Raw genomic sequence first — 22,637 nt, forward strand, 5'->3', positions numbered from 1 at the left:
TAAAGTGTGGCCGTAATTGTAAGTGTTAATCTTAAACTCGGCGACCATCTCGCTAAAAATAATGAGCGTTATTTCATGCAAAGTGCCCACTTTCTCTATTAGATCGCAACTTTTTTTCCCAACATAATTATCTGAAGATAAAACACGGATTATTATTCCACCACAGAAGCTTGTAACACATTGAAAAAATACAAAAACAAGATAATTATTACTTTTAGCAACAAGCGACGCTGCGTCGGCGCCGTTTCCTGTTGAGAGTCCAGGATTCTGAGTCCGACGTCAAACACCAGCGTGTTTCAAAGGTTCCGCGTGAAGCGGAAGTGAAGCGCTATTGTCTCACGCGAGTCGCGATATGGCTCGTCTGTGTTTCACAGGTTTAATTCTGGGTAAACCCCACCTTGGATGAGTCTTTCAAAGAGCTCATAGCGAACTCTGACATGGAGGACGTTTGTGGCACAGGAAGAAAGACCAGCTGCACCACCAGCAACAGAACTACAGGAAGCAGGTATTACACTGTCCACCATGCTCTGATCTCAATGCTGCAATTCTCTATTGTTTAATGTGAACATTCTTCAGCAGTAACAAGGCTGGGGACAGACCTGCTGTCTGCAGCGATGGCACAGAGCATCACCCAGAAGAGGAAGACGACAACAAACTGTCCCTGATCTCCTGGAATGTGGATGGGCTTGATGAAGAGGAGCAGCCAGAGAGAGCAAGAGGCCTCTGCTCCTACTTGATCTCGTAAGACCACTGATATCACCAGATGTGCTTTAAAGGGTCGCTTCACACAAATAACAGACGCCTTTTCTATGTAGCCTTGCAGAAAATGCAGAATACGTTCCAATAAAAGCATTGTTCCATGAGATCAAGGGGATTTGCAGGTTCATGCTCAAACTTGAACTCGGCAGTTTAAAACAGTTGAGTCTCCTGCTTCTTCATTGCACCTCCACTAGACACTCTCCTGACGTGGTGCTGCTTCAGGAGCTCATCCAGCCATACACCCTCTTCGTGAAGAAACACCTGGCGGACAACTACACCTTCATCGAAGGTACAAGCGAGAATGTGTTTCTTCTTTTCTCCATTCGCCCAGTCAGTCACAGCATGTTTCTCCATCAACGCTACCATGTGCAGCTTGTACTTTTACTAATAATACTTCAGTACAAACACAACAAACAGTAATACTCGGACAATAACGCACTGCTCATTCTGTAACCCTCCCTGTTTAGGTGGTAAGGAGGATTACTTCATCGGGATGATGCTGAAGAAGTCTCGAATCACACTGCTGGATAGTGAGATAGTCGCCTATCCGACCACCAGCATGATGAGGAACCTGCTTGTCGCTCAGGTTGGTTCACAGTAGGGGTAAAACTATCGATTCTGCATAGTATCGCGATATTTTGCGTGGCGATGTTGTATCGATACACGGAAGCCAAGTATTGATCTTTTATTATATCAATTCTAAACTTTTTGGTCCTAGAATAATACAATCAATTGCTTTTTCAGCCCACTAGATGGTGCTGTGTTGTTTTGTGGTGAGGTCAGCAGAGGTCAGCAGAGGTCAGCAGCGCGATTGGTAGGAAGTTTGTCAAAACTAAAATGAAGACATCGGAGGAGGAAATAAAAAAATCAAACGTCTGGACTTCAAGGTTTAAGGTTTTTATTTTGCCATTTGTGCCTAGACCAACAGTCCAGGGCTCTGATTCAACAGTTTAGGAAATAAAAACACACTATAATAAGAAAGAGAAAAAATATGAAAACACTATAGATACGGTGGGAGTATGTATAAGAAAGGTATTAGATACAGTTTAATATTTTTTTTAAATGACAGTAATAAATAGGCTAGTCATGAGTGCGGTTCCTGGATTGTGAAAAGAGGGAAAAGTGGAGAGTTATGTGGGAATATTGAACGGTTAGAATATTGCACCTTTTATCAGAAGGTATATGACACATGATTTCACAGACAAAATATATCACATATTGCACATGATAAGTGAGGTAATGTTGGGTTATTGTTACGTTGTAAAGACGTGTTCTATGTGATGATGCTGCCGCTCTGCTGGTCTCAGGTTGTACATCAGTGTTTGTGTCTGAGCAGAGAGTCATGGAGGGACGTTGTGTCCCTGTGATCCTCTCTGCAGTCTTCATGACTCTTTAGAGCCTTCCTCTCTGCCTGTGTGTTCCATTCCAGACAGTGAGGATGCTCTCTATCAGTCCTCTGTAGTTCAGGGTGAGAGGTGATGGTTCAGACCAGCTTTCCTGAGCAGCCTGTGAAGTGAAGCCTTTGCTGGGCTTTCTTCACTGTGGTGTTGAGAGTCCAGCTCAGGTCAGATGTAACCTGCAGCCAGGAGTCTCCACCTCAGTCCCTTTGATGACAAGAGGCTGTAGAGGGGAGGGTTCTTCCTGAAGTCCAGGGTTATTTCTTTGGTCTTGTCAGAGTTGAGGATGAGGTCGTTCTCCTCTCCGTAGACCAGAATGTTGTTTACCTGAGTCCTAGTTTTCCTAAGCACTTCATGGCGACTGTTGTGAGTGCCACTGGCCTGAAGTCATTTTGGGTGGGTGGGTGTGTCTGGTCTGTGACTCGTAGCGCCGCTGCTCACACAGTTGTTGCAGGAAACTAAAAAATATCGTACCGTGACTTAGGTATCGTGATAATATCGTATCGTGGGACCTCTGGTGATTCCCACCCCTAGTGCACAGAATGATTCATTTCATCTTCACCTGGTGCATTGACCTAAAAATGTCTCGCCTTCAAAATCAGGTGCTGTTCAAAGGCCAGAAGTTTTGTCTCATGACGTCCCACTTTGAGAGCTGTAAGGCCAATGCAGGAGAGCGGATGAGACAGCTGAGACTGGTGATGAAGAAGATGGCGGAGGTGCCCGATGACGTCACCGCCCTGTTTGGAGGAGACACCAACCTGAGGGATGCTGAGGTTTGTTTGCGTCTCTCGTCTCCTGTCATTTCTTTCTGATGAAAACATAATACATATGCCGTCGTTCACTCTTCCCAGGTGGGCAAAGTGGGCCTTCCCGGCTGCGTCAGTGATGTGTGGGAGCAGCTGGGCGAGCCGGAGCATTGCCGCTACACATGGGACACCCACGTCAACACCAACAACGACCACCGCTACAACAGTCGCTTCCGCTTCGACCGGCTCTACCTGCGGCGCGCTGCCGGAGACGGAGTCCCGCAGCTGGAGCCCGACAGCATGGCCTTGATCGGGCTGGAGAAGCTGAAGTGTGGCTGCTACACCAGTGACCACTGGGGGATCTACTGCACGCTCTCTACGCAGTAGAAATGCACTAAGCGAGCTGAAACCCTCCCAAGTGTCCTGCGTTCTCAAAATGCATCATCATTCCTCTCTTTTGTTTATGTGTGCCTCAGCAGATGTCTGCAACATCGGTGTTTTTTAATGTTTGTGTCATCATCTGATACCTGGATATGAATAGAAGCTCTAACGTGTGTAGTGTATAATATGTAGTGTGTCGTGCATAAAGACAGTAGAGGAGCAACTCACAGCTGCAATTAAAGTGAATGTGGATGATTTAAAATACACTTTTTATAACAGTATATGGCAGTAACTGCATGATGTAACGGTACAACCATTAGTAAAATAATAAAGCTTTGTTCAAAAATGAATCAGGAATTACTGCGGATAATATTTGGGAAAGATGAAGGTTAAAATATGTAGTGCATGCAGAACACAAGTTCATGTATAAGGGTACGCAATGAGGAGATTGGATTTGGATTTGTATTTGTGAGTATAACATTCAACCACCAATGTATAAAAAATGACAGCATGCAAAAATATTTTTATTGGCTTTGAAAATATACAATTATGTAATTTAATTAAAATATGGATAGCTCTTGCCAAACGGTCCGTATTTTATTATTATAATAATTATAATTACTTTACAATGGAAAAGTAATTTATTTCTGCAGATAAACCAACACATATTTAACATAAATACATATAAATCCGTTTCTGTATTCAGCGACCAAACAAACGCACTGTCCCTTTAAGGGCACGTGGTCGTCACCTAGGAGAAGTTCTGTTTACTTCCGGGTTGTCAGAGTCGCAAACAAGAGGAGAAAAGCGGATTAGCGTCCTGCAGAGATGGCAGGGGGGTCCGAGGACGAGATACCAGGTACACACCGACAATGCCTTCGTCGTGTCACACTCATAACTCTGTTTTTAATATTAATATCTCCTCTCAGCTCTCAGCACGCAGCTAGGCACTGAAAAGACTCCTCTTAATGGATGCATGTTTCACTGTGATGATACCAGAAGGACATGTTTGGTTTGGCTTTACTTATTTAGCCACAACGTAATATGATTGAATGCTACTTTATAGTTATACTATGAATACTACCTGTTGTATTACTGCAGTATTTTGGTCCTAGAGGTGAAAGAAGTACTCTGATCTGCTACTAAAGTACATGTAGCAATACCACAGTGTCATGAAGTAAAAGTACTAGGAACTAGCATGAAAATATATACTTCAATATGCAACATTATTACGATATGTAGCATTATTACGATATGTAGCATTATTACATGCAACATTATTACAATATGTAACATTATTACATATGTAACATTACATATGCAACATTATTACAATATGCAGCATTATTACAATATGTAACATTATTACATATGTAACATTACATATGCAACAGTATTACAATATGTAACAGTATTACACATGTAACATTATTACAATATGTAACATTATTACATATGCAACATTATTACAGGTAAAAGAAAATGATATAAAACATGTTGATGCCGAATGAGTTTACTTTCCTGTGATACTTTAAGTGCAGAATACTTTAAGTGTGTTTGAAGGGCAGTAAATCACAACAGTAAAAGCTTGAGGTGGAATAAGACGTATTCTCAGAGTTGATGGAGAGTAAAGCTGTATACCCTTCAATAAGTATATACCCTTCATACCCTAAACTGAAGTCCTCCTCTCGTACTGCTTATTTAGTTTAAAATATGTACTGTGAATTATTTTCTTTCTTTCTTCTGTCAGAATCAGGAGCAGTTTTCACGTTTGGAAAGAGTAAATTTGCAGACAACGCCCCGAGTAAATTCTGGCTTAAAAACGACGTCCCCTTGAAGATCGCCTGTGGGGACGAGCACACGGCCTTAATAACCGGTAGGTCACTGATTCTGTTGGATGAGCGAGGACAGGAGTGGCTTTTTAAATTTACCATGTTTTACCATGAAATAAATTAAAAGAAACATATTCCTGCATAGCACCCAGCTGCTGATTGAATGCATCACTTCCTTGAGCACGTTTTAAAATATAATAACCGATCAATCTGTCTTCGTCTGCACAGAAAATGGGAAACTCTTCATGTTTGGCAGCAACAACTGGGGCCAGCTCGGCCTGGGATCCAAACTGACCGTGAACAAGCCCACTTGTGTCAAAGGTCGGCCTTCTAACAGCTCTCTGGTTCCTGTGTGAGCCTGGACAGTGCTGTGTGTTTGAGCTGCCTTCAGCCTGCTCACAGGGAATAAAGACCCGTTGTACACGTGGCATTAGAGGTGCAGGAGCCCTGCAGAAGGGGAAAGCATTCCCATCTTAATCCCAATCTGGAAGGTCCGTAATCTGCCTAATCTAGAGAGACGGAGAGACAATTGGTTCTGTGCATGACTGGTAGTGGAAGATAATACAGAGTGAAGGACACTCAGTCATCTTTTTCTTTACAGATGTTTAAAATATATTCTTCAAGAGATGATTTCAGTAAAAAGAACCTCACTTTATTTTTTTGGTTCATTCTTATCCTTAGAAACTGTATTAAAACAGACAAAAATATAATAACAAATTATTTTCCAGGGCTCTCAGCCGTGTTAAAAAGGTCTCTGAACTTTAAATCCTCAAACTGCCATCAACAGCAATACTGAGCTCAACACACCCAGAGACCAAACTAGAACAATATACACAGCAATACATGTGTATTTGTGCAATAGTTTTGACTGTTTTTGATGTAATTTCAGCTCTTAAATCTGAGAAAGTCCAGTTTGTGGCCTGTGGAAGAAACCACACTCTGATCCACACAGGTGAGCGTCCGCCGGAGGAGTTTGAACTCATTCAAAGACAATACCAGATGTAAACTGCTGTGTTTCCTCGTTGCAGCGCAGGGCAAAGTGTTCTCCTCAGGCGGGAACAGTGAGGGTCAGCTGGGGCTCGGCCACTGCGAGGAGAGGACGTCCTTCCAGAGGATCGGCTTCTTTGATTCCCGTGGACCAATCAAAATGCTCGCTGCCGGGTCAAACACCTCCGCTGCTCTCACAGGTGACGCCACGTCGTTTTAGTTTACAGCAGCTTTCAACTTTCAGGGCAATTTCTGTTTGTAAATTAGATTTATTAATATTACAATTCGAATTATATTTGTTAAATTGAAATGTATCTGTACTTAGTTAGAATTTGGAGAGTAAATTTGATTTTTCATGATGAAGATTTTCATTACAATTTAGAATACAAAAAAACGTTTTTGATGTATGGTCAATACATTCCATTTGAGATTTAAATAGTTTTCCAATTTTATTTTATTTGTAAACTGTAGTTCTCAAATATTTTTGGAATTTGATTTATTTTAGTTTTTAGAGAAAAAATACAATATTATTTTTGTTATGATTTTTTTTTATTCAAATCTTGTATAATATATAATAATATTACAATTGTATTTGTCTTTAGCTGCAAATTTGAGTAAATACAAGTTTTCATGTGAATGAGCTTCACACCAGTCTCTCGTGTGAAGAGACGTTTACAAATGAAACGCTGTCACTGTTTCTATCTTTTCCCAAAAAGAGGAAACTTTAATATGTTTTCGCCGCAGCGAGCGGGAAGCTGTTCATGTGGGGCGACAACACGGAGGGGCAGATCGGTTTGGGGAAGGAGAGCCACGTCTCGGCGCCGCAGGAAGTCAGCGTGGGCCGACCGGTGGGCTGGGTGTCGTGTGGATACTACCACTCCGCCCTGGTCACAGGTGAGCGAGGTCAGCTGACCATCAGCCGACTCCCTGCAGAGGATTATCACCTTTTCTCCAAAAAAATCATTAAGTTGTTCAGTCCAAGACACATCCATGTCTCCGTACGGGCCCGTGGGAGTCGAATACATCAATCTAGATCATTGTAGGACCATTATTAGTGTCTCCACACTGCGAAAACTAGACCAGGGCTTCTTTTTTTTGGACGTTCCGAGATCCTGCGATCCTGCGCTGCTTAAGATCATAATATTTCTAAATATGTGCAGTGTTAGTCTGTGGGTTGATGTAAAGACACAGAACAATACAATTTAAAAAGTCATTGAGTTCTTGGGTTGAACCGGTTGGGGATGGATCTCAGAATGAACCGGTCACATGCAGGAGACCCTCCAGATGTAATTCCTCATTCAGGTCATTGTTTAAAGATGATGTCATTTGGAAACAGAGATGTAAATGATGTTGTGCTTCGTCTCAGTGGACGGAGCTCTGTACACGTTTGGGGAGCGCGACAGCGGGAAACTGGGACTGGGCACCGACCAGCTGTCCCACCACCGAGTCCCTCAGCTGGTGAAGAGCCTCAAGGAGCCGGTGACGCAGGTGGCCTGTGGAGGCGGACACACGGTGGCTCTCACAGGTACCACTGTAGGGAAGCATGTCTGAAAGAACTACAAACATGGCTGAGCACTACAAGTGGGGTTTCATCAGGATTTAGTGGTCAATAAAATCCATCTGAGGTCCATTTCTACCTCTTTAAAGTATTAAAGTATACTTCAGTTCCTGCAGACGTCAACTTTCCTTTTGTTGGAAGTTTATTAAATATTTTCAGTTAAATGTTTAATGTACTTTTTATGAAATATTTTGAATCCTTCAGATTTATTATTTATTAATCTGCAACATATATTATGTATATTTATATTGTGTAATATTTATTCTGTATATGATTTACCTTCTAAATGTTTTTCTGGCCTTTTTCGTTCATTTGTTTATCTAAAAGAATCTGGATAGTAGAAAATAAAAATCAACAATAACTCAAATAAAAATGTGATTTAATTGATAAAACACAATAACATCAGCTCAGAGGTGACCTTCGCCCCACAAGACCGGCGTGAAGCGTTCCACCTGTCCTGATGGAGGTGACTCTGTTTGGCCCTCAGAGGACGACGTGTTCACGTTCGGTCTCGGTCAGTTCGGACAACTGGGTCACGGGACGTTCTCCTTCGAGTCGCGGCTCCCGCGGGCCGTGGACCACTTCAGGAAGGGCCGAGTGTGTCGGGTGACCTGCGGAGAGAACCAGACGGCCGTCATCACAGGTGCTGCTTCCATTCCCGTCTTTCCCTTGATTCCTCCACCGGTTTGATGGAGACGCTGTGAGGTGTCGTGTTCTTCTCGGTAGACGGCGGGCTGCTCTACACGTTTGGAGACGGCCGACACGGGAAACTGGGACTGGGAGAAGAAAACTTCACCAACCAGTTCAAACCCACTCTGTGTCCACGCTTCCTCCAGTACAACGTCCAGGCGGTGCGTCTTCCACACTGTGCATCACACTGGTCATGATGGGAATTAGGTTCACACTTACGGATCTTTTTTTATTCAAATGAAGGAAACGTGCTTTTATTATATGTATTTTTATAATTGGGGTTAGGCTTATTATTATAGATCATATTTATTTGTATATGTTTTATATTCTATATGTGGTTATTATGTTTATGTTTGTTTTTTAATTTTATCACATACATATATTTATTTATCTTAATTTTGTTTTTTTATGTGTTTCATATATATTTTACATTCTCTCTCATATATATATATATATATATATATATATATATATATATATATGTATATTTATTTTTATATGTTTTTGTTTTGTTTTAAATTTAAATGTTTTATCTATACATTTTGCAGGTATTTCATGTTTATTTATTATTATGGGAATATTGTGATATTTGTGAGTAATCCAGTCATTTTTAATACGAGGTGTTTTTCTGATGATGGATAAAAATGGCGTCCCTCTCAGGCGGTGTGCGGCGGCTGCCACATGGTGGTGTTGGCTCGGCCGAGGGATCCGAGCGGCGGCGCCGTGACTCTGGAGGACGACGACGTGACGGAGGATCTCCTGGAGCGGCCGTACGTGGAGCTGCTGGGCGACGCGGCCGACCGCGCCGCCCTGCAGAGGAGCCTCTCTGCTCGGGTCCGGCGCAGGGAGAGGGTGGGTCACGGAGCTCCGAGTCCGGATCCGTCCGCACGCTGAACCTCGTAAACGACCCTCCCCTCGTCTCTCCCCTCAGGAGAGATCTCCAGACCAGTTCGGCGCCGTGTTCCGGACGCTGCCCGCCGTGACGCCCGGCTACCTGCAGCCGCCCGTCTGCAGCCAGACCGTCCCGCCCAGACGGCCTCCGCCTGAGCCGAGCCACAGAAAGGTGCTCAACGGCACTCACCAACACGGGAGAGCAGGGTCAATCCACCAGGGTACCTACCTCACCTCTTCCTCATCCTCTTCCTCATGTTTCCTCCTCCTCCTCCTCTTCCTCTTCCTCATGTTTCCTCCTCCTCCTCCTCCTCCTCCTCCTCCTCATCCTCATGTTTCCTCCTCCTCATCCTCATGTTTCCTCCTCCTCCTCCTCCTCCTCCTCTTCCTCATGTTTCCAGGATCAGACCAACATTTTCATTTCAAGCCAAAATCTAGTTCAAGATGTAAGAAAGATTCCTTTTGTCTTCCTTTCTGATCTTCCAGTGCAGTTGTTCTCTGCTTTCTCTTCTTCCTCCTCTAAATAGTTCACACCTGCACATATCTAGTTATCTCTTCAGGAGTATTATAAACCTTACATTGATGATTTACACTCAAAAACACTTTAATCACTTTAATTATGTTCAACTGGTGCAATATAAATACATTTAAATACCTTTTTTTATATACTTTTTTATTCCGTCTGTATATTTAATATTGCTATTGTCTTCTTCTTTACTGTTTATTCATATTACTTGATTTGTGTCTCTTGTGTGCACTGCTGTTGTCATCCTGCAATTTTCTTATCTTATCTCTACACCGGAATACAACTATTTCAAAATAAAACCATAGGAGATAAAAATCAAATGTTGCCAGGTTTTGTGTTGCACCTCCAGCTACTTTCAGATCATCAGAGAGACGTATCAAAGGCTTTTATTGTGACGCCCCGGGGTCAAACCGGGCCGATTCTGGACTCATCTGGGCTCCTGTCCTGTTTTCAGAGCAGACGGCGGGCGACGCAGTCGGCGCCGTGGAGAGCCTGACGGACACCGACAGCGTTAGAGGCCTGGGAGAAACCTCCGACTTCCTCAACATGGTGAGAGTCAGCGAAGGCACCGCCTGACGCCTGCAACCTTCTGGATGTCGCCGCTCACTTTGCTTCATGTCTCCTCCTCCTGACAGACACACCTGATGAAGATGGACCCCGGGGATCAAACTCTCACCATGTCTCCAGTTCACAAGGTAGCTCACTCACTTTAGAGAAGGAACCGCACCCGGAAGGATCCGTCCTCCTCACGCCACGTGACCTTCCATGACCTGGTGGTTATAATGTATCCATATACCAGTTCCAACACTAACTAGCTCCTCTAAATGTCCCCGTTGTTGTTGTTGGAAACCTTCTCTGTTCTTATATATCGAAAGAAAGAAAAAGAAAAACAACCTCACAACACAACTTAAAGGGATAGTTCGGATGTTTCGACGTTCACAATAACAGAAACAAACTGTCCGACTGTCTGGAGGCTGTAAAGAGAAGATGGATAAATATTCTATTCCTTAACGAGTGTACATCACTTTGCTCCTTCTACTGTAGTAAAACACTGACTCTGGGTCAGGACCTCTTATGATTATTTCTTGCATGATCCCATCCTATATTTCCTGCTTTCCTTCTGTCTCTTGTGGTTCTTCTGCATGTCTCTCTTCCTCTCTAATGCATGCTTCTTTTCCACCTCTTCTTGCTTCCTGGTGCCGGGCGTAGAGGAAGGGTAAGCACGGTAAGGCCGCTAAAGAGAACCCAAAACTGAAGCCGAGCAGCTTCTCCTCGACCTCCCCGTCTCGGGCGAGCGAGGCCGTCTCTCCTCGCCGGGCGGGGAGCCACAGCGCTCGCTCTCCGGCCGCCGGGAGCCCGCACAGACGCAAGACAACCAACCAGAACAAAGAGAACGTGGTCGTGGCCATGCAGGAGCTGCAGAGGAAAGACAAGCCCAGCGTCCGGGACATCGGGAAGGCAGCGTCCAAGCAGCGGCTCAGGCCGGCTCAGGGGACAGGCCGGCTGAAGCTGGAGCCAGACCCCAAACGAAGTCCTGAAACCAGGAAGACGCCTTCAGGCTCCGAACCCGTCCGCGATAAAAGCAAACCGATAGTGGTGCAGAGTGCCGGGCGTCATGTGCAGGCAGACAGCTCAGGGAGCCCTCGCCGTCTCTCTGAGATGAAAACCAAATCGGATGTTTCCAAGAAATCTAAGAACGAGAAAAACCAAAAAGAGGCCCGGTCAACGACAGAGAAGGCGTCGAAGCTCGGCCTGCTCGCCGGAGCTGCCGCTCTCGCGGCGGGGTCGCTGTTAACGCACAAGGCGGCGCCCGAGAAACCGGCGAGCGAAGAGTCTGAATCCTACGCTGCAGATGTAAGCAACAGATCCGCCGTCAGCATCAACATCATACCGGAGAGCCGGGACGAGAAGGAAACGAGTGACAGTGAGAAGGAGAGGAAGGACTCTGCAAGGGAAAAGCAGGAGGAGGAGGAGGAGGAGGATGAAGGGCAGAGGACGAGTGCAGATGTTAGTGAGAAGGAGGAGGAGGAGGAGGATGAAGGGCAGAGGACGAGTGCAGATGTTAGTGAGAAGGAGGAGGAAGAGGAGGATGAAGGGCAGAGGACGAGTGCAGATGTTAGTGAGAAGGAGGAGGAAGAGGAGGATGTCAGTCACAGTGTCGAGAAAGTAACAGAAGAAGAAGAAGGTGACGAAGACAGCAACACTCTTCAACCAGAGGATGAGTCAGAAACTGATGAAGGCGAGGAGGAAAGCGGAGATGAGGAGGAAGACGAGAGCAGTGCTGAGGAAGAGGAGGAGGAAGAGGAAGCGAGAGGCAAAGCAGGAAGTGAAAGTGAAGACGAGACAGAATCAAAGAAGAGCAAAGGAGGGGATGCAAGAAGGGAGGAGGAGGAGGAGGAGGAGGAGGAGGAGGAGGAAGAGGAGGAAGGGTCGAGTCACGAGACGGAGAGCAAAGGAAGAGATTCTGAAAATGAGGAGGAAGGTGAGGAAGAAGACGGGGGTTTGGAAAGTGAGGAAGAGGAGGGTAAAAGTGAGTCCTTAAAGTCATTGGAGGAGGGAGAAGAGAGTGAGACAGAGGGAGGAGAAGACAAGGAGGAAGACGAGGAGGCAGAGGAGGAGAGTAGTGAGGAAGGAGAGAGTGAAAATGAGGAGGAAAGTGAAGAAGAGGAGGAAGAAGAGAGTGAAAATGAAAAGGAGGAGGAGGAAGAGGAAGAAGCCGAGGAAGAGAGTGCTGATGAAGAGGAAGGAGAGAGTGAAGAAGAGGAGGAGGAAGGGGAGGAAGAAGAGGAGGAGGAGGAAGAAGAAGAAGAAGAGGAGGAGGAGGAGGAGGAGGAGGAGGAGGAGGAGGAGGAGGAGGAAGAAGAAGAGGAGGAAGAGGAGGATCAAAACAGTGAGGAAGAGGCAGAAGAGGAAAAAGAGAGTGAAGAAGAAAAGGAGGATGAGGAGGAAGAAGAGGAAGGGGAGGAGGAGGATCAAAACGGGGAGGAAGAGGCCGAGGAGGAAGAGGTTGATAACAATGAGGGAGAAGAAGGAGAAGAAGAAGAAGAGGAAGAAGAGGAAGAAGAGGTTGTCAAAAAGAAAAAGTCCGCTGAGGTCAAAAGAGTGAACTCTGGAAGTAAACGGAGATCAGGGGTCAAAGGTCAGGCGGCAGACGAGGGGGAGGAGTTCTGGGGCGACGTGCTGCCGCAGTACCTCCAGCTGAAGTAACACGATCCAGAATCAATAAGCACTTCTATTCAAAGATACAAAACCAGACCCAGGTTTTTACTGTAGACGAACCCGGTCCCTGAACTCATCACGGTGCCTTCACTGCTCATATTCCTTCACCTTATTTCACATTTAATGAATCTCTTTCTATCGGAACGTTTCTTCTTTTAAAGGTTTTGTTTACTTGTTTTCACGGCAGCTTAAAAACTCTTATTTTAGTTGTATTAATTATATTAATATTACAGACACTTTTAAACACAAATACGTTGATATTCTTCAGACACGCTGCTTAAATCAAAAGATTTACATTTTTACTATTTATTATTCTGTTTTTAATCATTTGTGTGTTTAAAATAAATAAATAATTTATTCTATTTATTTTGTTTTTGTCTGTTGTTTTAAAATTACCAAACAAACAATCCTCAAACACATTCCAGAAGAAAACCGTAGGAAGCGGATTAAGAGCTTCGGTTGTACATCATTTCTGTTTAATGGATAGTTCTGTCTTTAAAATGTCCGAAACTTCAAAGATATTCAGTTTACAAAGATATGAAACGGAGAAACGATGATTGACAGCTTCGCCACATCAACGCGATGTCTGGAGCGATCCGATTGGTTGAGAGGTTTCGGGATCAGGTGGGGCTCGTTTTCTTCTTCTGGCCTTTGTGTTTGTAATCCCCCGTGTGATCATTTCCCATCATGCTTTGCTGTAGTCTGGAGGAACCCAGTACCGCTCGTCAGCGTCCTTATTGCACCCTTAAGCGTTTCCTTAAGCGTTTCCTTAAGCGTTTCCTTAAGCGTTTCCTTTATCCTCAGAGATCTTATTGTGTCGAATTGGAATATTCTGATGTGTGTCTTTCATTCACTCTTTTCCTCAGGAGGTGACAACAGGATTTGCTCAGACGTGGAGCAAAGAGGAAGAGGAGGAGGAGGAGGACAATGTGGAAGAGGAAGAAGAGGAGGAAGAGGAGGAAGAGGATGAGGACACTTCAGCTGAGCAGAGTCTGGACGAGTCGTCAGAGAAGCCACCGGAGGAGACTCAGAGCGCCGTGAGTCGACAAAGACGATTAAAAGTCTGACATTCATTCATACTTCCTGTTCACACCAAAATAAAAGACCTGATCTTTCCAGGAGCCTGAAGCGCTGAAAGAAGAATCCGAGCCTGCCGGAGAGCAGAAAGGTGACGGACGTCTGTTTTAATAACGTTCATGTGAAACAAAAATAGAAAACCTGCATCCAAAGAATTTAAAATCACACTAATGTCTGAAATCAGCAGCAGCCGAAATCGGCGAGCGGCCCGTCGCCGCAGAAGAAGAGAAACCGGCCAATGGGACGGCGGACGGCAACTCCAGGAGCCAATCAGGCTCCAACAAAAAGGTACAAGACACCTGACGACAGCTTTCAAGTACATGACGTCACTCCCATCGCTCTGTGTCCTCCTCCCAGCTGTCTCTCTTCAGACGGCTGTCCTTCACCAGGTCGAAGCAGAACATCCACAGGGGCCAAACCCCAGCGGAGGGGCCCGGCGTCAGCGGGAACGGGGACGCCGTTGACGGGGAGCCTCCCTCCACACCGGCGGCTGCTGGGAGCAGCGAGCCAGAGCCCAACAGAGGCGGAGCCCAGCAGAGGCCCCTCCCCTCTGGAGCCAGGGGCCCTCGCTCTGGAGCCTGCTCCCTGCTGTGATACCAGCAACCAAACTCTTATTTTGAAAAGTCAGACCAAAGTGAGAAGTGGTTTAAATGACTCTTTAAGAACATTTAAGGGAAATATTTTTTTAACACCAGAGTACGAAACCAGTCTGGTAGTTTGACGGCCCCAAATTATCTGATCAGATTCTCCATTAATCGATTGATTTGATACCAAAATGATCTCAGATCAATGTTCTTCAAGTGGTTGTATCTGTTTGGCTCCAGCTGAGCCTCCTGCTCCACTGGGGTGGGCGGTTTTTAACTTTCACGTTTACTGTGTGGCACATATTTACCTACCTGAGCCTCGAGGTGTGTGTGTGTGTGTGTGTGTGTGTGTGTGTGTGTGTGTGTGTGTGTGTGTGTGTGTGTGTGTGTGTGTGAGTGTGAGTGAGAGAGTGAGAGAGTTTTAAACTGTGAGGATGTAAATCATCTTATTTATTGTGACATGGTTCTTGAGCACATTTGCACTTTTGATGTGATAATTTTTATATTATAACATGATATTCTCATTTAAACTGACTTTTTTTATAATTGGATTTGTTCTATATCGGTAAAACGTTTTGATATTAATCTGAACACGAGTCTTGTTTTTATTTTATACATTTTTCCACATTTATTTAGGCTTGAGAGAAGCTCAGAACTTAAAAATCTGGAACAAGAGTATATATATATATATATATATATATATATATATATATATATATATATATATATATATATATATATATATATATATATATAAATATATAAATACTCAATACAGGTAATGATGCTTAAGTACATAAGTATTACCAGTAAAATAAAATGCAATTCAACTATAGAAAGTAACTGTACTCATGCAGAATTGATCCCTTCAGAGTGTTTAATTTGTTTTATCCCTAATGAATACATGTAAGACAATTGTAATATTGTAGTTCGTCAATGTGGAGTTGATTAGATATACTTTGTGAACTACTGGGTAGCTAGTAGAACGAGCATCTTAGTATTAGTAATGCATAATATCACAAACATATCCATGTTTTGTATGTAATTAATAACTATGAAAAATTAATTGAGGCAGGCTATAAAGTAGCAGAAAATGGAAATAAGTCAGGTACAAGTACCTCACATTTGTAATTAAATACAGTGGTTAAGTACATATACTCTGTAACTTTCCGCAACTGCCATGTAATAATTTCAGACACAGAGAAAATATTTATTATATTTGTCATTTATCTAATTATTGTAAAAAAAAAGGGAGAAGAGGACGAAAAAGGAGTAGAAGAAGAAGAAGAAGAAGAAGAAGAAGAAGAAGAAGAAGAATAAACTAACGGGCACGTGTCAGGTCTCAGAGGTGAGTCTAAAACAGTAAATGTTGACGTACTGTCACATTTAGATGTCTAATAATCTTATACGTGTATATATGTGAATAAATGGAATAAACAAGTGAATGAACGTCACAATGCGGAGCCATTAAAACAGAGTTACGTGTTTCTACCAGCAGGGGTCCACATTTAGCTGTCCGGCTTTTCTTCTTCGTGGCTCTTTATTTTAGTTTTGTTGACAGCTCCGGCTTTTCTTCTTCGTGGCTCTTTATTTTGGTCTGTTGACAGCACTGACTTTTCTTCTTCGTGGTTCTTTATTTCAGTCTGTTCACGGCTAACAGGAAGCTCCGTATTTTCCGTCAAGAAAATTCTCTTTTTCTTGTCCTTTTCCCTGAAGAACAGCGGTCATTAGGAGCAGATGACAGGAATGGAGGAATATAATACCGGAAGCGAGGTTTGTGCTGAAATGTGTTTTCTACGACGTCACGATAGAAGCTAGCCAGCTGTTAGCGGCTTTAGCTAGCCGCTCTAGCTCGCCACTCGAGATGATTTCTGACGCTAAAGCTGCTTTTTTGGTGTAAAAATCATCTTAGTGTTGTATATTAGATCCAGAATGATCTCCTTACATGTGCCTTGTACTTAGTAAGGTTTTGGAAGTGACTGATATTATAATAGTCTTTGAATTATAGTGAGTTAATGCTAAACTGTGATTGTTTATAAGCAAACGTTACTCACTGCATTGAGTAAAAGTACTAATACCACACTGTAAAAATACAGACACTGTTCCAGTTGGGAACTGTTGAAGTTTAATTTAGAACAAAACGTAGCTTTTATTTACTCATGTGTCAGATAAATGTGGTAGAATAACAATATACAATTTCATGAAAATATACTGCAGTGGTTTGAGGTATAAGTACCTGGAATGACTGCATTATATTGGTGATGTAATAGTAGTTTGAATGAATACACTATGTATAACAACCAGCATTGACTCCTATTTGTCTGTTTCTCTTCATCAGAGCTCATTCAACTCTGAAGAAGCTGATACCATCGTCAAAGAGGTAATGTCAACTCTTTAACATCAAGTTTCCTTTTTTTTTTAAAGCTTTAAATTATTATTCCTCCTGTTTCATCTATAAAGTGTGTCTCTATTGTCCTCACAATAATGATAAAGTTATTGTTAGGATTTGTTCAATCTATTTTTCTGGAGTACATAACTAAAATATTATCCTGTCACATTGTAACGGTTGTGAACCTGAAAGTGTATTAATTGTATTTTTCTTTGCCATTCTTCTGTATCATGAGCCAAATATGTCTTGAAGCTGTGTCATACATGTTTTGATCTGCTGTTTAATGTGCTGTTTCACTGCTGCACAACTTAACAGTGGAAAACACATTAAAGAGAAAAGTCTTCATAAAACGGATATTAGGTGAAGTGCAGAACAGTGCTGGCTCTTTATTCCAGTCTCCTCGGGGTGAAGCAGTGACTTCCACATGACCGTAAACGCTGCTCTGTTGTCTCATGACCGTCTCAGTGCATCGAGGGCGTCGTCGGTGCTGACGACTACAGCCAGAGTCTGGTGAACAAGTGGACCGCCGGCATCGTGGAGCGCTGCCTTACACAGCTAGTCAAACAGGGGAAAGCGTACAAGTACATCGGTAGGTCTGCGCTTCCAGGAGCGTTGTTGCAGAAATACTTCATAAAATGTGTCAGTTCATTACAGTTTCTGGCCGACAACCACAAAGATAAAGAGGATGTAGGCATTTCAATGCATGAATGTTACATATTAGACCTTTCAAGTTAATGAAGTGCTCGTTGTGACTTTGAAAAAAAAAAACCTGCGTTTCAAACCATCATTTTTTTTTGGGCATAACTTACCTCCTAACTATGACAATATTTTTAATGTATTCTAAATGTCCCTAATATCTGAGAGGCTGGAACACTTTCTCCCCCAGCAACATTTTCCTAACCATTCCAAAAACTAATCATTTCTCTTTATGGGAAAAGAGCTTATCATATGCAAAGTGCTCGACATCAATGTCTTCATATTCTCGTTTGAGAAATTCATTGCGCGATGAATTCCCTCGGGAACGCCGCCGCCAAGTTTCCGCCTCGCAAAAGTTTTTTTCTTCTTCCTCTTCTTCATATTCTCTCACTTTAATTCAACTTGGCACGTTATTCCTCAGAAATACGGCGGGGCTCGGGGGAGGAACACAGACGTGGTCTCACTTGTTAGTGCGGGTTTGGGCGCTGAATGAGGATCAGAACAATGGCGGAGGGGAGAGCCCGGCGAGGTATTGACACGGGAGATATCGCCCGAACAAAGTGGATCCGTGAGAAAGGGAGAGCGAGCGAGCGTGAAGGAAGGGAGAAAAAGAAGAGAAAGATTATCTTAATTATCATTCAGGAGCTGCTTAGTGCAGCACCTGTGCATGAATAATGTCATTTATAGGCACATTGAGATGTGCATAATTCCTCCTTAAATCATACACATTAGCGGCATAACAAGGGAGGAACAAGTCGGCTCTCGCGGGCGAGGCGCTCATTGTCGGCGCCTCACCTCCCCATAAGAATGCGTTTCTTTATTCAAAGACTCCTCTCGTTTATACTCGCTGCTCGGTGCACAGGAGCTGTGCGGTTACATATCCGGCGTCGTATTACCGCGCCGGGCTCCGGCGGCGCGCCGCGTGGCCTTCAAAGCCGGAGGGTGTTTTAGGGCCCGCGAGTGTGATTTAATAGCGGAGAGGTTGTGTGATCGCACTCGTTTTGGAGTAAGAAAAAAGCCATAAGGAGCTCCCGCCAATACTCATGAATCAATGTAATGCGATCCGGGTGAAAATCAACTCGGGTGTTAAACAAAGTGGATTTTTCTTTTCAGAAGAACGGCTTCATCTCCGACACTAAACACTAAGAACACGTTTCTATCTGAAGCCGGAAGAATAAAAACACATAACCAACGTCTCCATCAGACACACGTCTTAAAAGAAGAGGTATAATGTGAGTTAAACGTGGGAGGGAGCAGTAGAGCTACTAGTAGTAGTACTAGTATGCAGTAGAGGTACCAGTAGTAGCAGTACTAGTATGCATTAGAGGTACCAGTAGTAGCAGTACTAGTATGCATTAGAGGTACTCAGAGTATATATGTTATTGCACAACAGATAGATGAGGATCCGGCTGCCCTCCTCTGGGTGCAAACGCAAGGTCACTGCATGACCTTCACATGGCAAGAAACAATTAATAAAGAAATTAACAACAAAGGTCAAAGGTCACAAAACCAACAACATAACATTTTAAAGTACAAACCCCCCCCCGAAAGTCTGTATATAAAGAAAGAAAAATACAGAGAAAAACGATTTAATATATTACATATTTAACTATTGTTTTACTAAATTACATCTACTCATAGAAAATAAAAAAATGCATATTAAATTCCACATAGTGGTCATTATTTTTATTTATTTTTAATTATTTATTGAAGGGGGAACTTCTGCCGTTTGGAAACTGCGTTAGCTTGTTAGCTAACGGGACAATACGATTATTCAGAAGACTTTCTTGCACCATTGGCTTCCTGTTCCATAACTGCAGCGTAAGCAGTACCAGCAGAAGTATAGTAGGTCCAGGGGTAGTAGTGTAACAGTAGCAGTAGTAGTAGTACTAGTAGTACTGGCAGTAGCAGTACTGCTAGTTGTAATGGTATTAATTAATCCTCTGCTACACAGATAAGACCTTAGAATACCAGCCTTGTTGGGTAATGTGAAGGGTTTAAGATGCCCACAGCTGGAGCGAGGTACTGTCGTGAAGTATTGTGTGTACTGTGCGAGTATTGTGTGTACTTCACAGCTTCTGATACTTCACCCTCGCCACGTTCCCGGTGTTCCTACAGAGCAGCTTCACGCCCAGCACGTGTCAGACGGTCCTTCACAATAAGAGCTCGGGCCTCAGTTTGAGTACGAGCTGGGTGGAGTTTGCCAAAAACAATCCGCCCTCCGGAGCCGGAAAGTATTTGTCATCCAAAAACAGATTCTGCAGTTGCCACGGGAGCCGTGGGTCCACACACAGAGAGGATGCACACAGTAAAAAACAGAGTAGTAACGAGACTGTCATCACGGAGAAATGTCAAATATTCCGCCCCGCTGCCGACTCCTCGGTGCATCGCCGCTGTCGAGGCCCGGCCCACGCAGTCAAAAGTTCACCACAACAATGGAGGGCATTGTGGGTCTCCTCTCATCAGAAGGGCCTTCCAGTTTTTCTGAATGCTAACTATGCCAACAGAGATATGGAGTAGGATTTAACTCTGAGTGTGTGGACCTCCTCTGTGCCGGGGGTCAAACTGCAATTTTTAAAAACGCTCCGGGCGCTCGCTGTTAGCCCGGTGGGCGGGCCTCGCCATGTCGGGTAAATGTCAGTCGGTCACGCAGAGCGATCTGATTGGAGGAAGGAAGGAACAGGCGCACGTTTTCTTACACTTTATGTAAATAAATAACAACAAGAGCTGCTTGAAAAGATCATTTAAGAGGAACACGTTTCTCCGAAAGAAACTCAAAGTGACACGAAGGAGCTTCACGTGTCACGAGACCAATGAACCAAACGTTTAAAGTTTATTTTAGAGCGCATTTCAGCAACAAGGCATCAAAACATCATGCAGAAGAACAGAAGATTTCAAAAGCAATTATGAATATTCATTTTAACATTGAAAACAGTCAGTAAAACATAAAGATACAGCTGGAAAAGTGCAAACAATGTCAAACGGTGGAACCTCTGAGTCGGCGAAAATATAACCGAAAATTCTTGGCCCAAATTTGTATTCGTCCCCCCCAAAAAAATCTTTCATTCGTTCCCCAAAAAAACCCACAGCTGCAACATAATGATTCCTATTCAGATGATTATTCCTAATACCTCCGAGTATTCTGGTAATATTTGATAATTGCAGCGGAGTGACCTTAGGACAAATGCCATTATGAGTTAAAAAAAAAAAGACGACGACTAATCTGAAAGATGTAATTCCCTCTGAATATTTCTGGATATCTGCGTCTTGAACCCGAGTCGTATTCATCCGCCGCTATCTGATATCTTTAAGATAGCGCAACACAAATACATTATTCATGTCAATTAGCTTTTCATCTTCCAAGATGCAAACTTGTGTGATCCCTTTAACAACTATTTATTTCGAGCTGAAACAGAGCTCTCCCTGGAAGCCCGCTGCGATCGCCCGAGGACACGTCTTTTAAATAAAAGCATCAGAGCCTTTTGCATACCTACCATTTGCATATTAAAGGCGCTGGGAGACGGATGATGGAGGAACCGGGCGACGCCATCTAATCATCGCCGACTGGAATCCCAAAGTCTTCAGAGACGCAACGAGGATGTTCTCGCATTAGCAAAAACCTTTTCAAGTTGTTATTGTTGTTTTACGTTTCTGAGAAGATGTTTCCTTGAAGCTACGAGGAACGTTTATTTCGTGGTGGTTCTGGCGCCCCCTGTGGAGTAAAGTGGTAGTGTCTCTACGCACCAGGGTCTGTCCATGGTGGACTGGTCTCTGCTGGTTCTGGTTCTAGTCCATGGTTGGACTGGTCTCTGCTGGGTCTGGTTCTAGTCCATGGTTGGACTGGTCTCTGCTGGTTCTGGGTCTATATAGGTCTGGTTTCCTCGTGCAGGTTTTATAGAGGCTGTTTCATAACCAGTAAAAAGTTCCTCACTGTAACTTTAAAAAGTGATTCATTTCCTAACGAGCAGAAATAATAAACACATTTAGTGTCGTGTGAGAGAGCAGAACTCCTTTTAGTCTGCTTTGCCGTTTCCTGAGGTTTGTGGATTTTTGAAGGAACTTTAACAGGATTTGACTACAAACCGGCAACAAATACAAAGTGGAGCTGTGCGTGTGTGTGTGTGTGTGTGTGTGTGTGTGTGTGTGCTCTCAGCCTGCATCATGCTGATCACCTCTGATATGCTGCTGCCCCGTGGCTACACATGCCCTGTTTAGGCAGAGACAAGAAGACACCGGCTAACGTCGTGGTCAAAGAGTTCTGCAGCAATTTGGCCGGATTTTAGGATGAATTTGACTCTGAACCGACGCAGATGTGAGGTTTATGCTTTAGTATGTTCTGCACAAAGCATGTAAATGTAGGCGAGGTGGAGCTACATCAAGGGAGATCTATCCTACACAGGAAAGAGAATTATGATAAAGGTCTCGTGATGAAAGGGATGGGATGAAGACGGAGGAAACAATGTCACAGGATGTGGTTAAAAGTGGAATTCATGCTCCAAATGTCAAGAAAGAAGAACAAGGAATGTTCAAATAAACACAGAAAAGGAAGTAAGAAAGTAAAAAGAACAACTAGTGGACTGCTCTGACCCTGGAGACTCTGGTGGACGTGAGTGCAGTGAAGTGCAGAGCAGTAAACTTCTCTCTGATTTGTTTGCCCCGTGGCGACTGGCGTCCCGAGTCCGTCCACGCCAGCGCTAACGGGTCACGTCACACACCGGTGTCACTCGCATGTCCGCTCACTTCGGACCTGACCCACTTCACCCAGTCCAACCACCACCACCACCACCACCACCATCTTCCTCCTCGTCCTCCTCGTCCCGCCTGCCTCAGCCGATCGGCCCTGACACCCTGCGATCTGAGCCACGCAGCTATTTAAAGCCTTCGTACACGATCAGAGGCGGCGGC

At 43.9% G+C, this 22,637-nt stretch overlaps 2 protein-coding genes across 2 annotated transcripts; both read left to right on the top strand.

The window, feature by feature from the left end:
- Nucleotides 1–359: 359 nt before the first annotated feature.
- On the top strand, nt 360–3,629 carry LOC306753149 (tyrosyl-DNA phosphodiesterase 2-like). The gene is made up of 6 exons (XM_079237000.1): nt 360–505; nt 577–741; nt 954–1,048; nt 1,227–1,345; nt 2,759–2,929; nt 3,008–3,629. Exons 1-6 carry the CDS (start codon nt 438–440, stop codon nt 3,287–3,289), a joined length of 900 nt encoding a protein of 299 aa, XP_079093126.1. The 5' UTR covers nt 360–437; the 3' UTR covers nt 3,290–3,629.
- Nucleotides 3,630–4,111: 482 nt separating this feature from the next.
- Nucleotides 4,112–13,120, top strand: rpgrb (retinitis pigmentosa GTPase regulator b; the record flags this gene model as incomplete). Its single annotated transcript, XM_079236796.1, has 14 exons — nt 4,112–4,142; nt 5,034–5,159; nt 5,344–5,436; nt 6,005–6,067; nt 6,144–6,302; nt 6,847–6,996; nt 7,469–7,627; nt 8,148–8,303; nt 8,387–8,511; nt 9,011–9,202; nt 9,282–9,462; nt 10,222–10,316; nt 10,403–10,462; nt 10,977–13,120. 14 exons carry the CDS (start codon nt 4,112–4,114, stop codon nt 12,972–12,974), a joined length of 3,588 nt encoding a protein of 1,195 aa, XP_079092922.1. The 3' UTR covers nt 12,975–13,120.
- Between the last annotated feature and the right edge of the window lie 9,517 nt (nt 13,121–22,637).

Source organism: Taurulus bubalis (genome assembly GCF_910589615.1).
Source record: "Taurulus bubalis genome assembly, chromosome: 21".
Lineage (NCBI taxonomy): Eukaryota > Metazoa > Chordata > Actinopteri > Perciformes > Cottidae > Taurulus > Taurulus bubalis.

What these genes read in the sequence shown, in the direction of transcription:
- LOC306753149 (XM_079237000.1), top strand. Translation starts at nt 438, where the DNA reads ATGGAGGACGTTTGTGGCACAGGAAGAAAGACCAGCTGCACCACCAGC. An exon ending in CAACTACACCTTCATCGAAG is followed by an intron (nt 1,049 to 1,226) that starts GTACAAGCGAGA and finishes CTCCCTGTTTAG; the next exon opens with GTGGTAAGGAGGATTACTTC. An exon ending in CCAACCTGAGGGATGCTGAG is followed by an intron (nt 2,930 to 3,007) that starts GTTTGTTTGCGT and finishes CACTCTTCCCAG; the next exon opens with GTGGGCAAAGTGGGCCTTCC.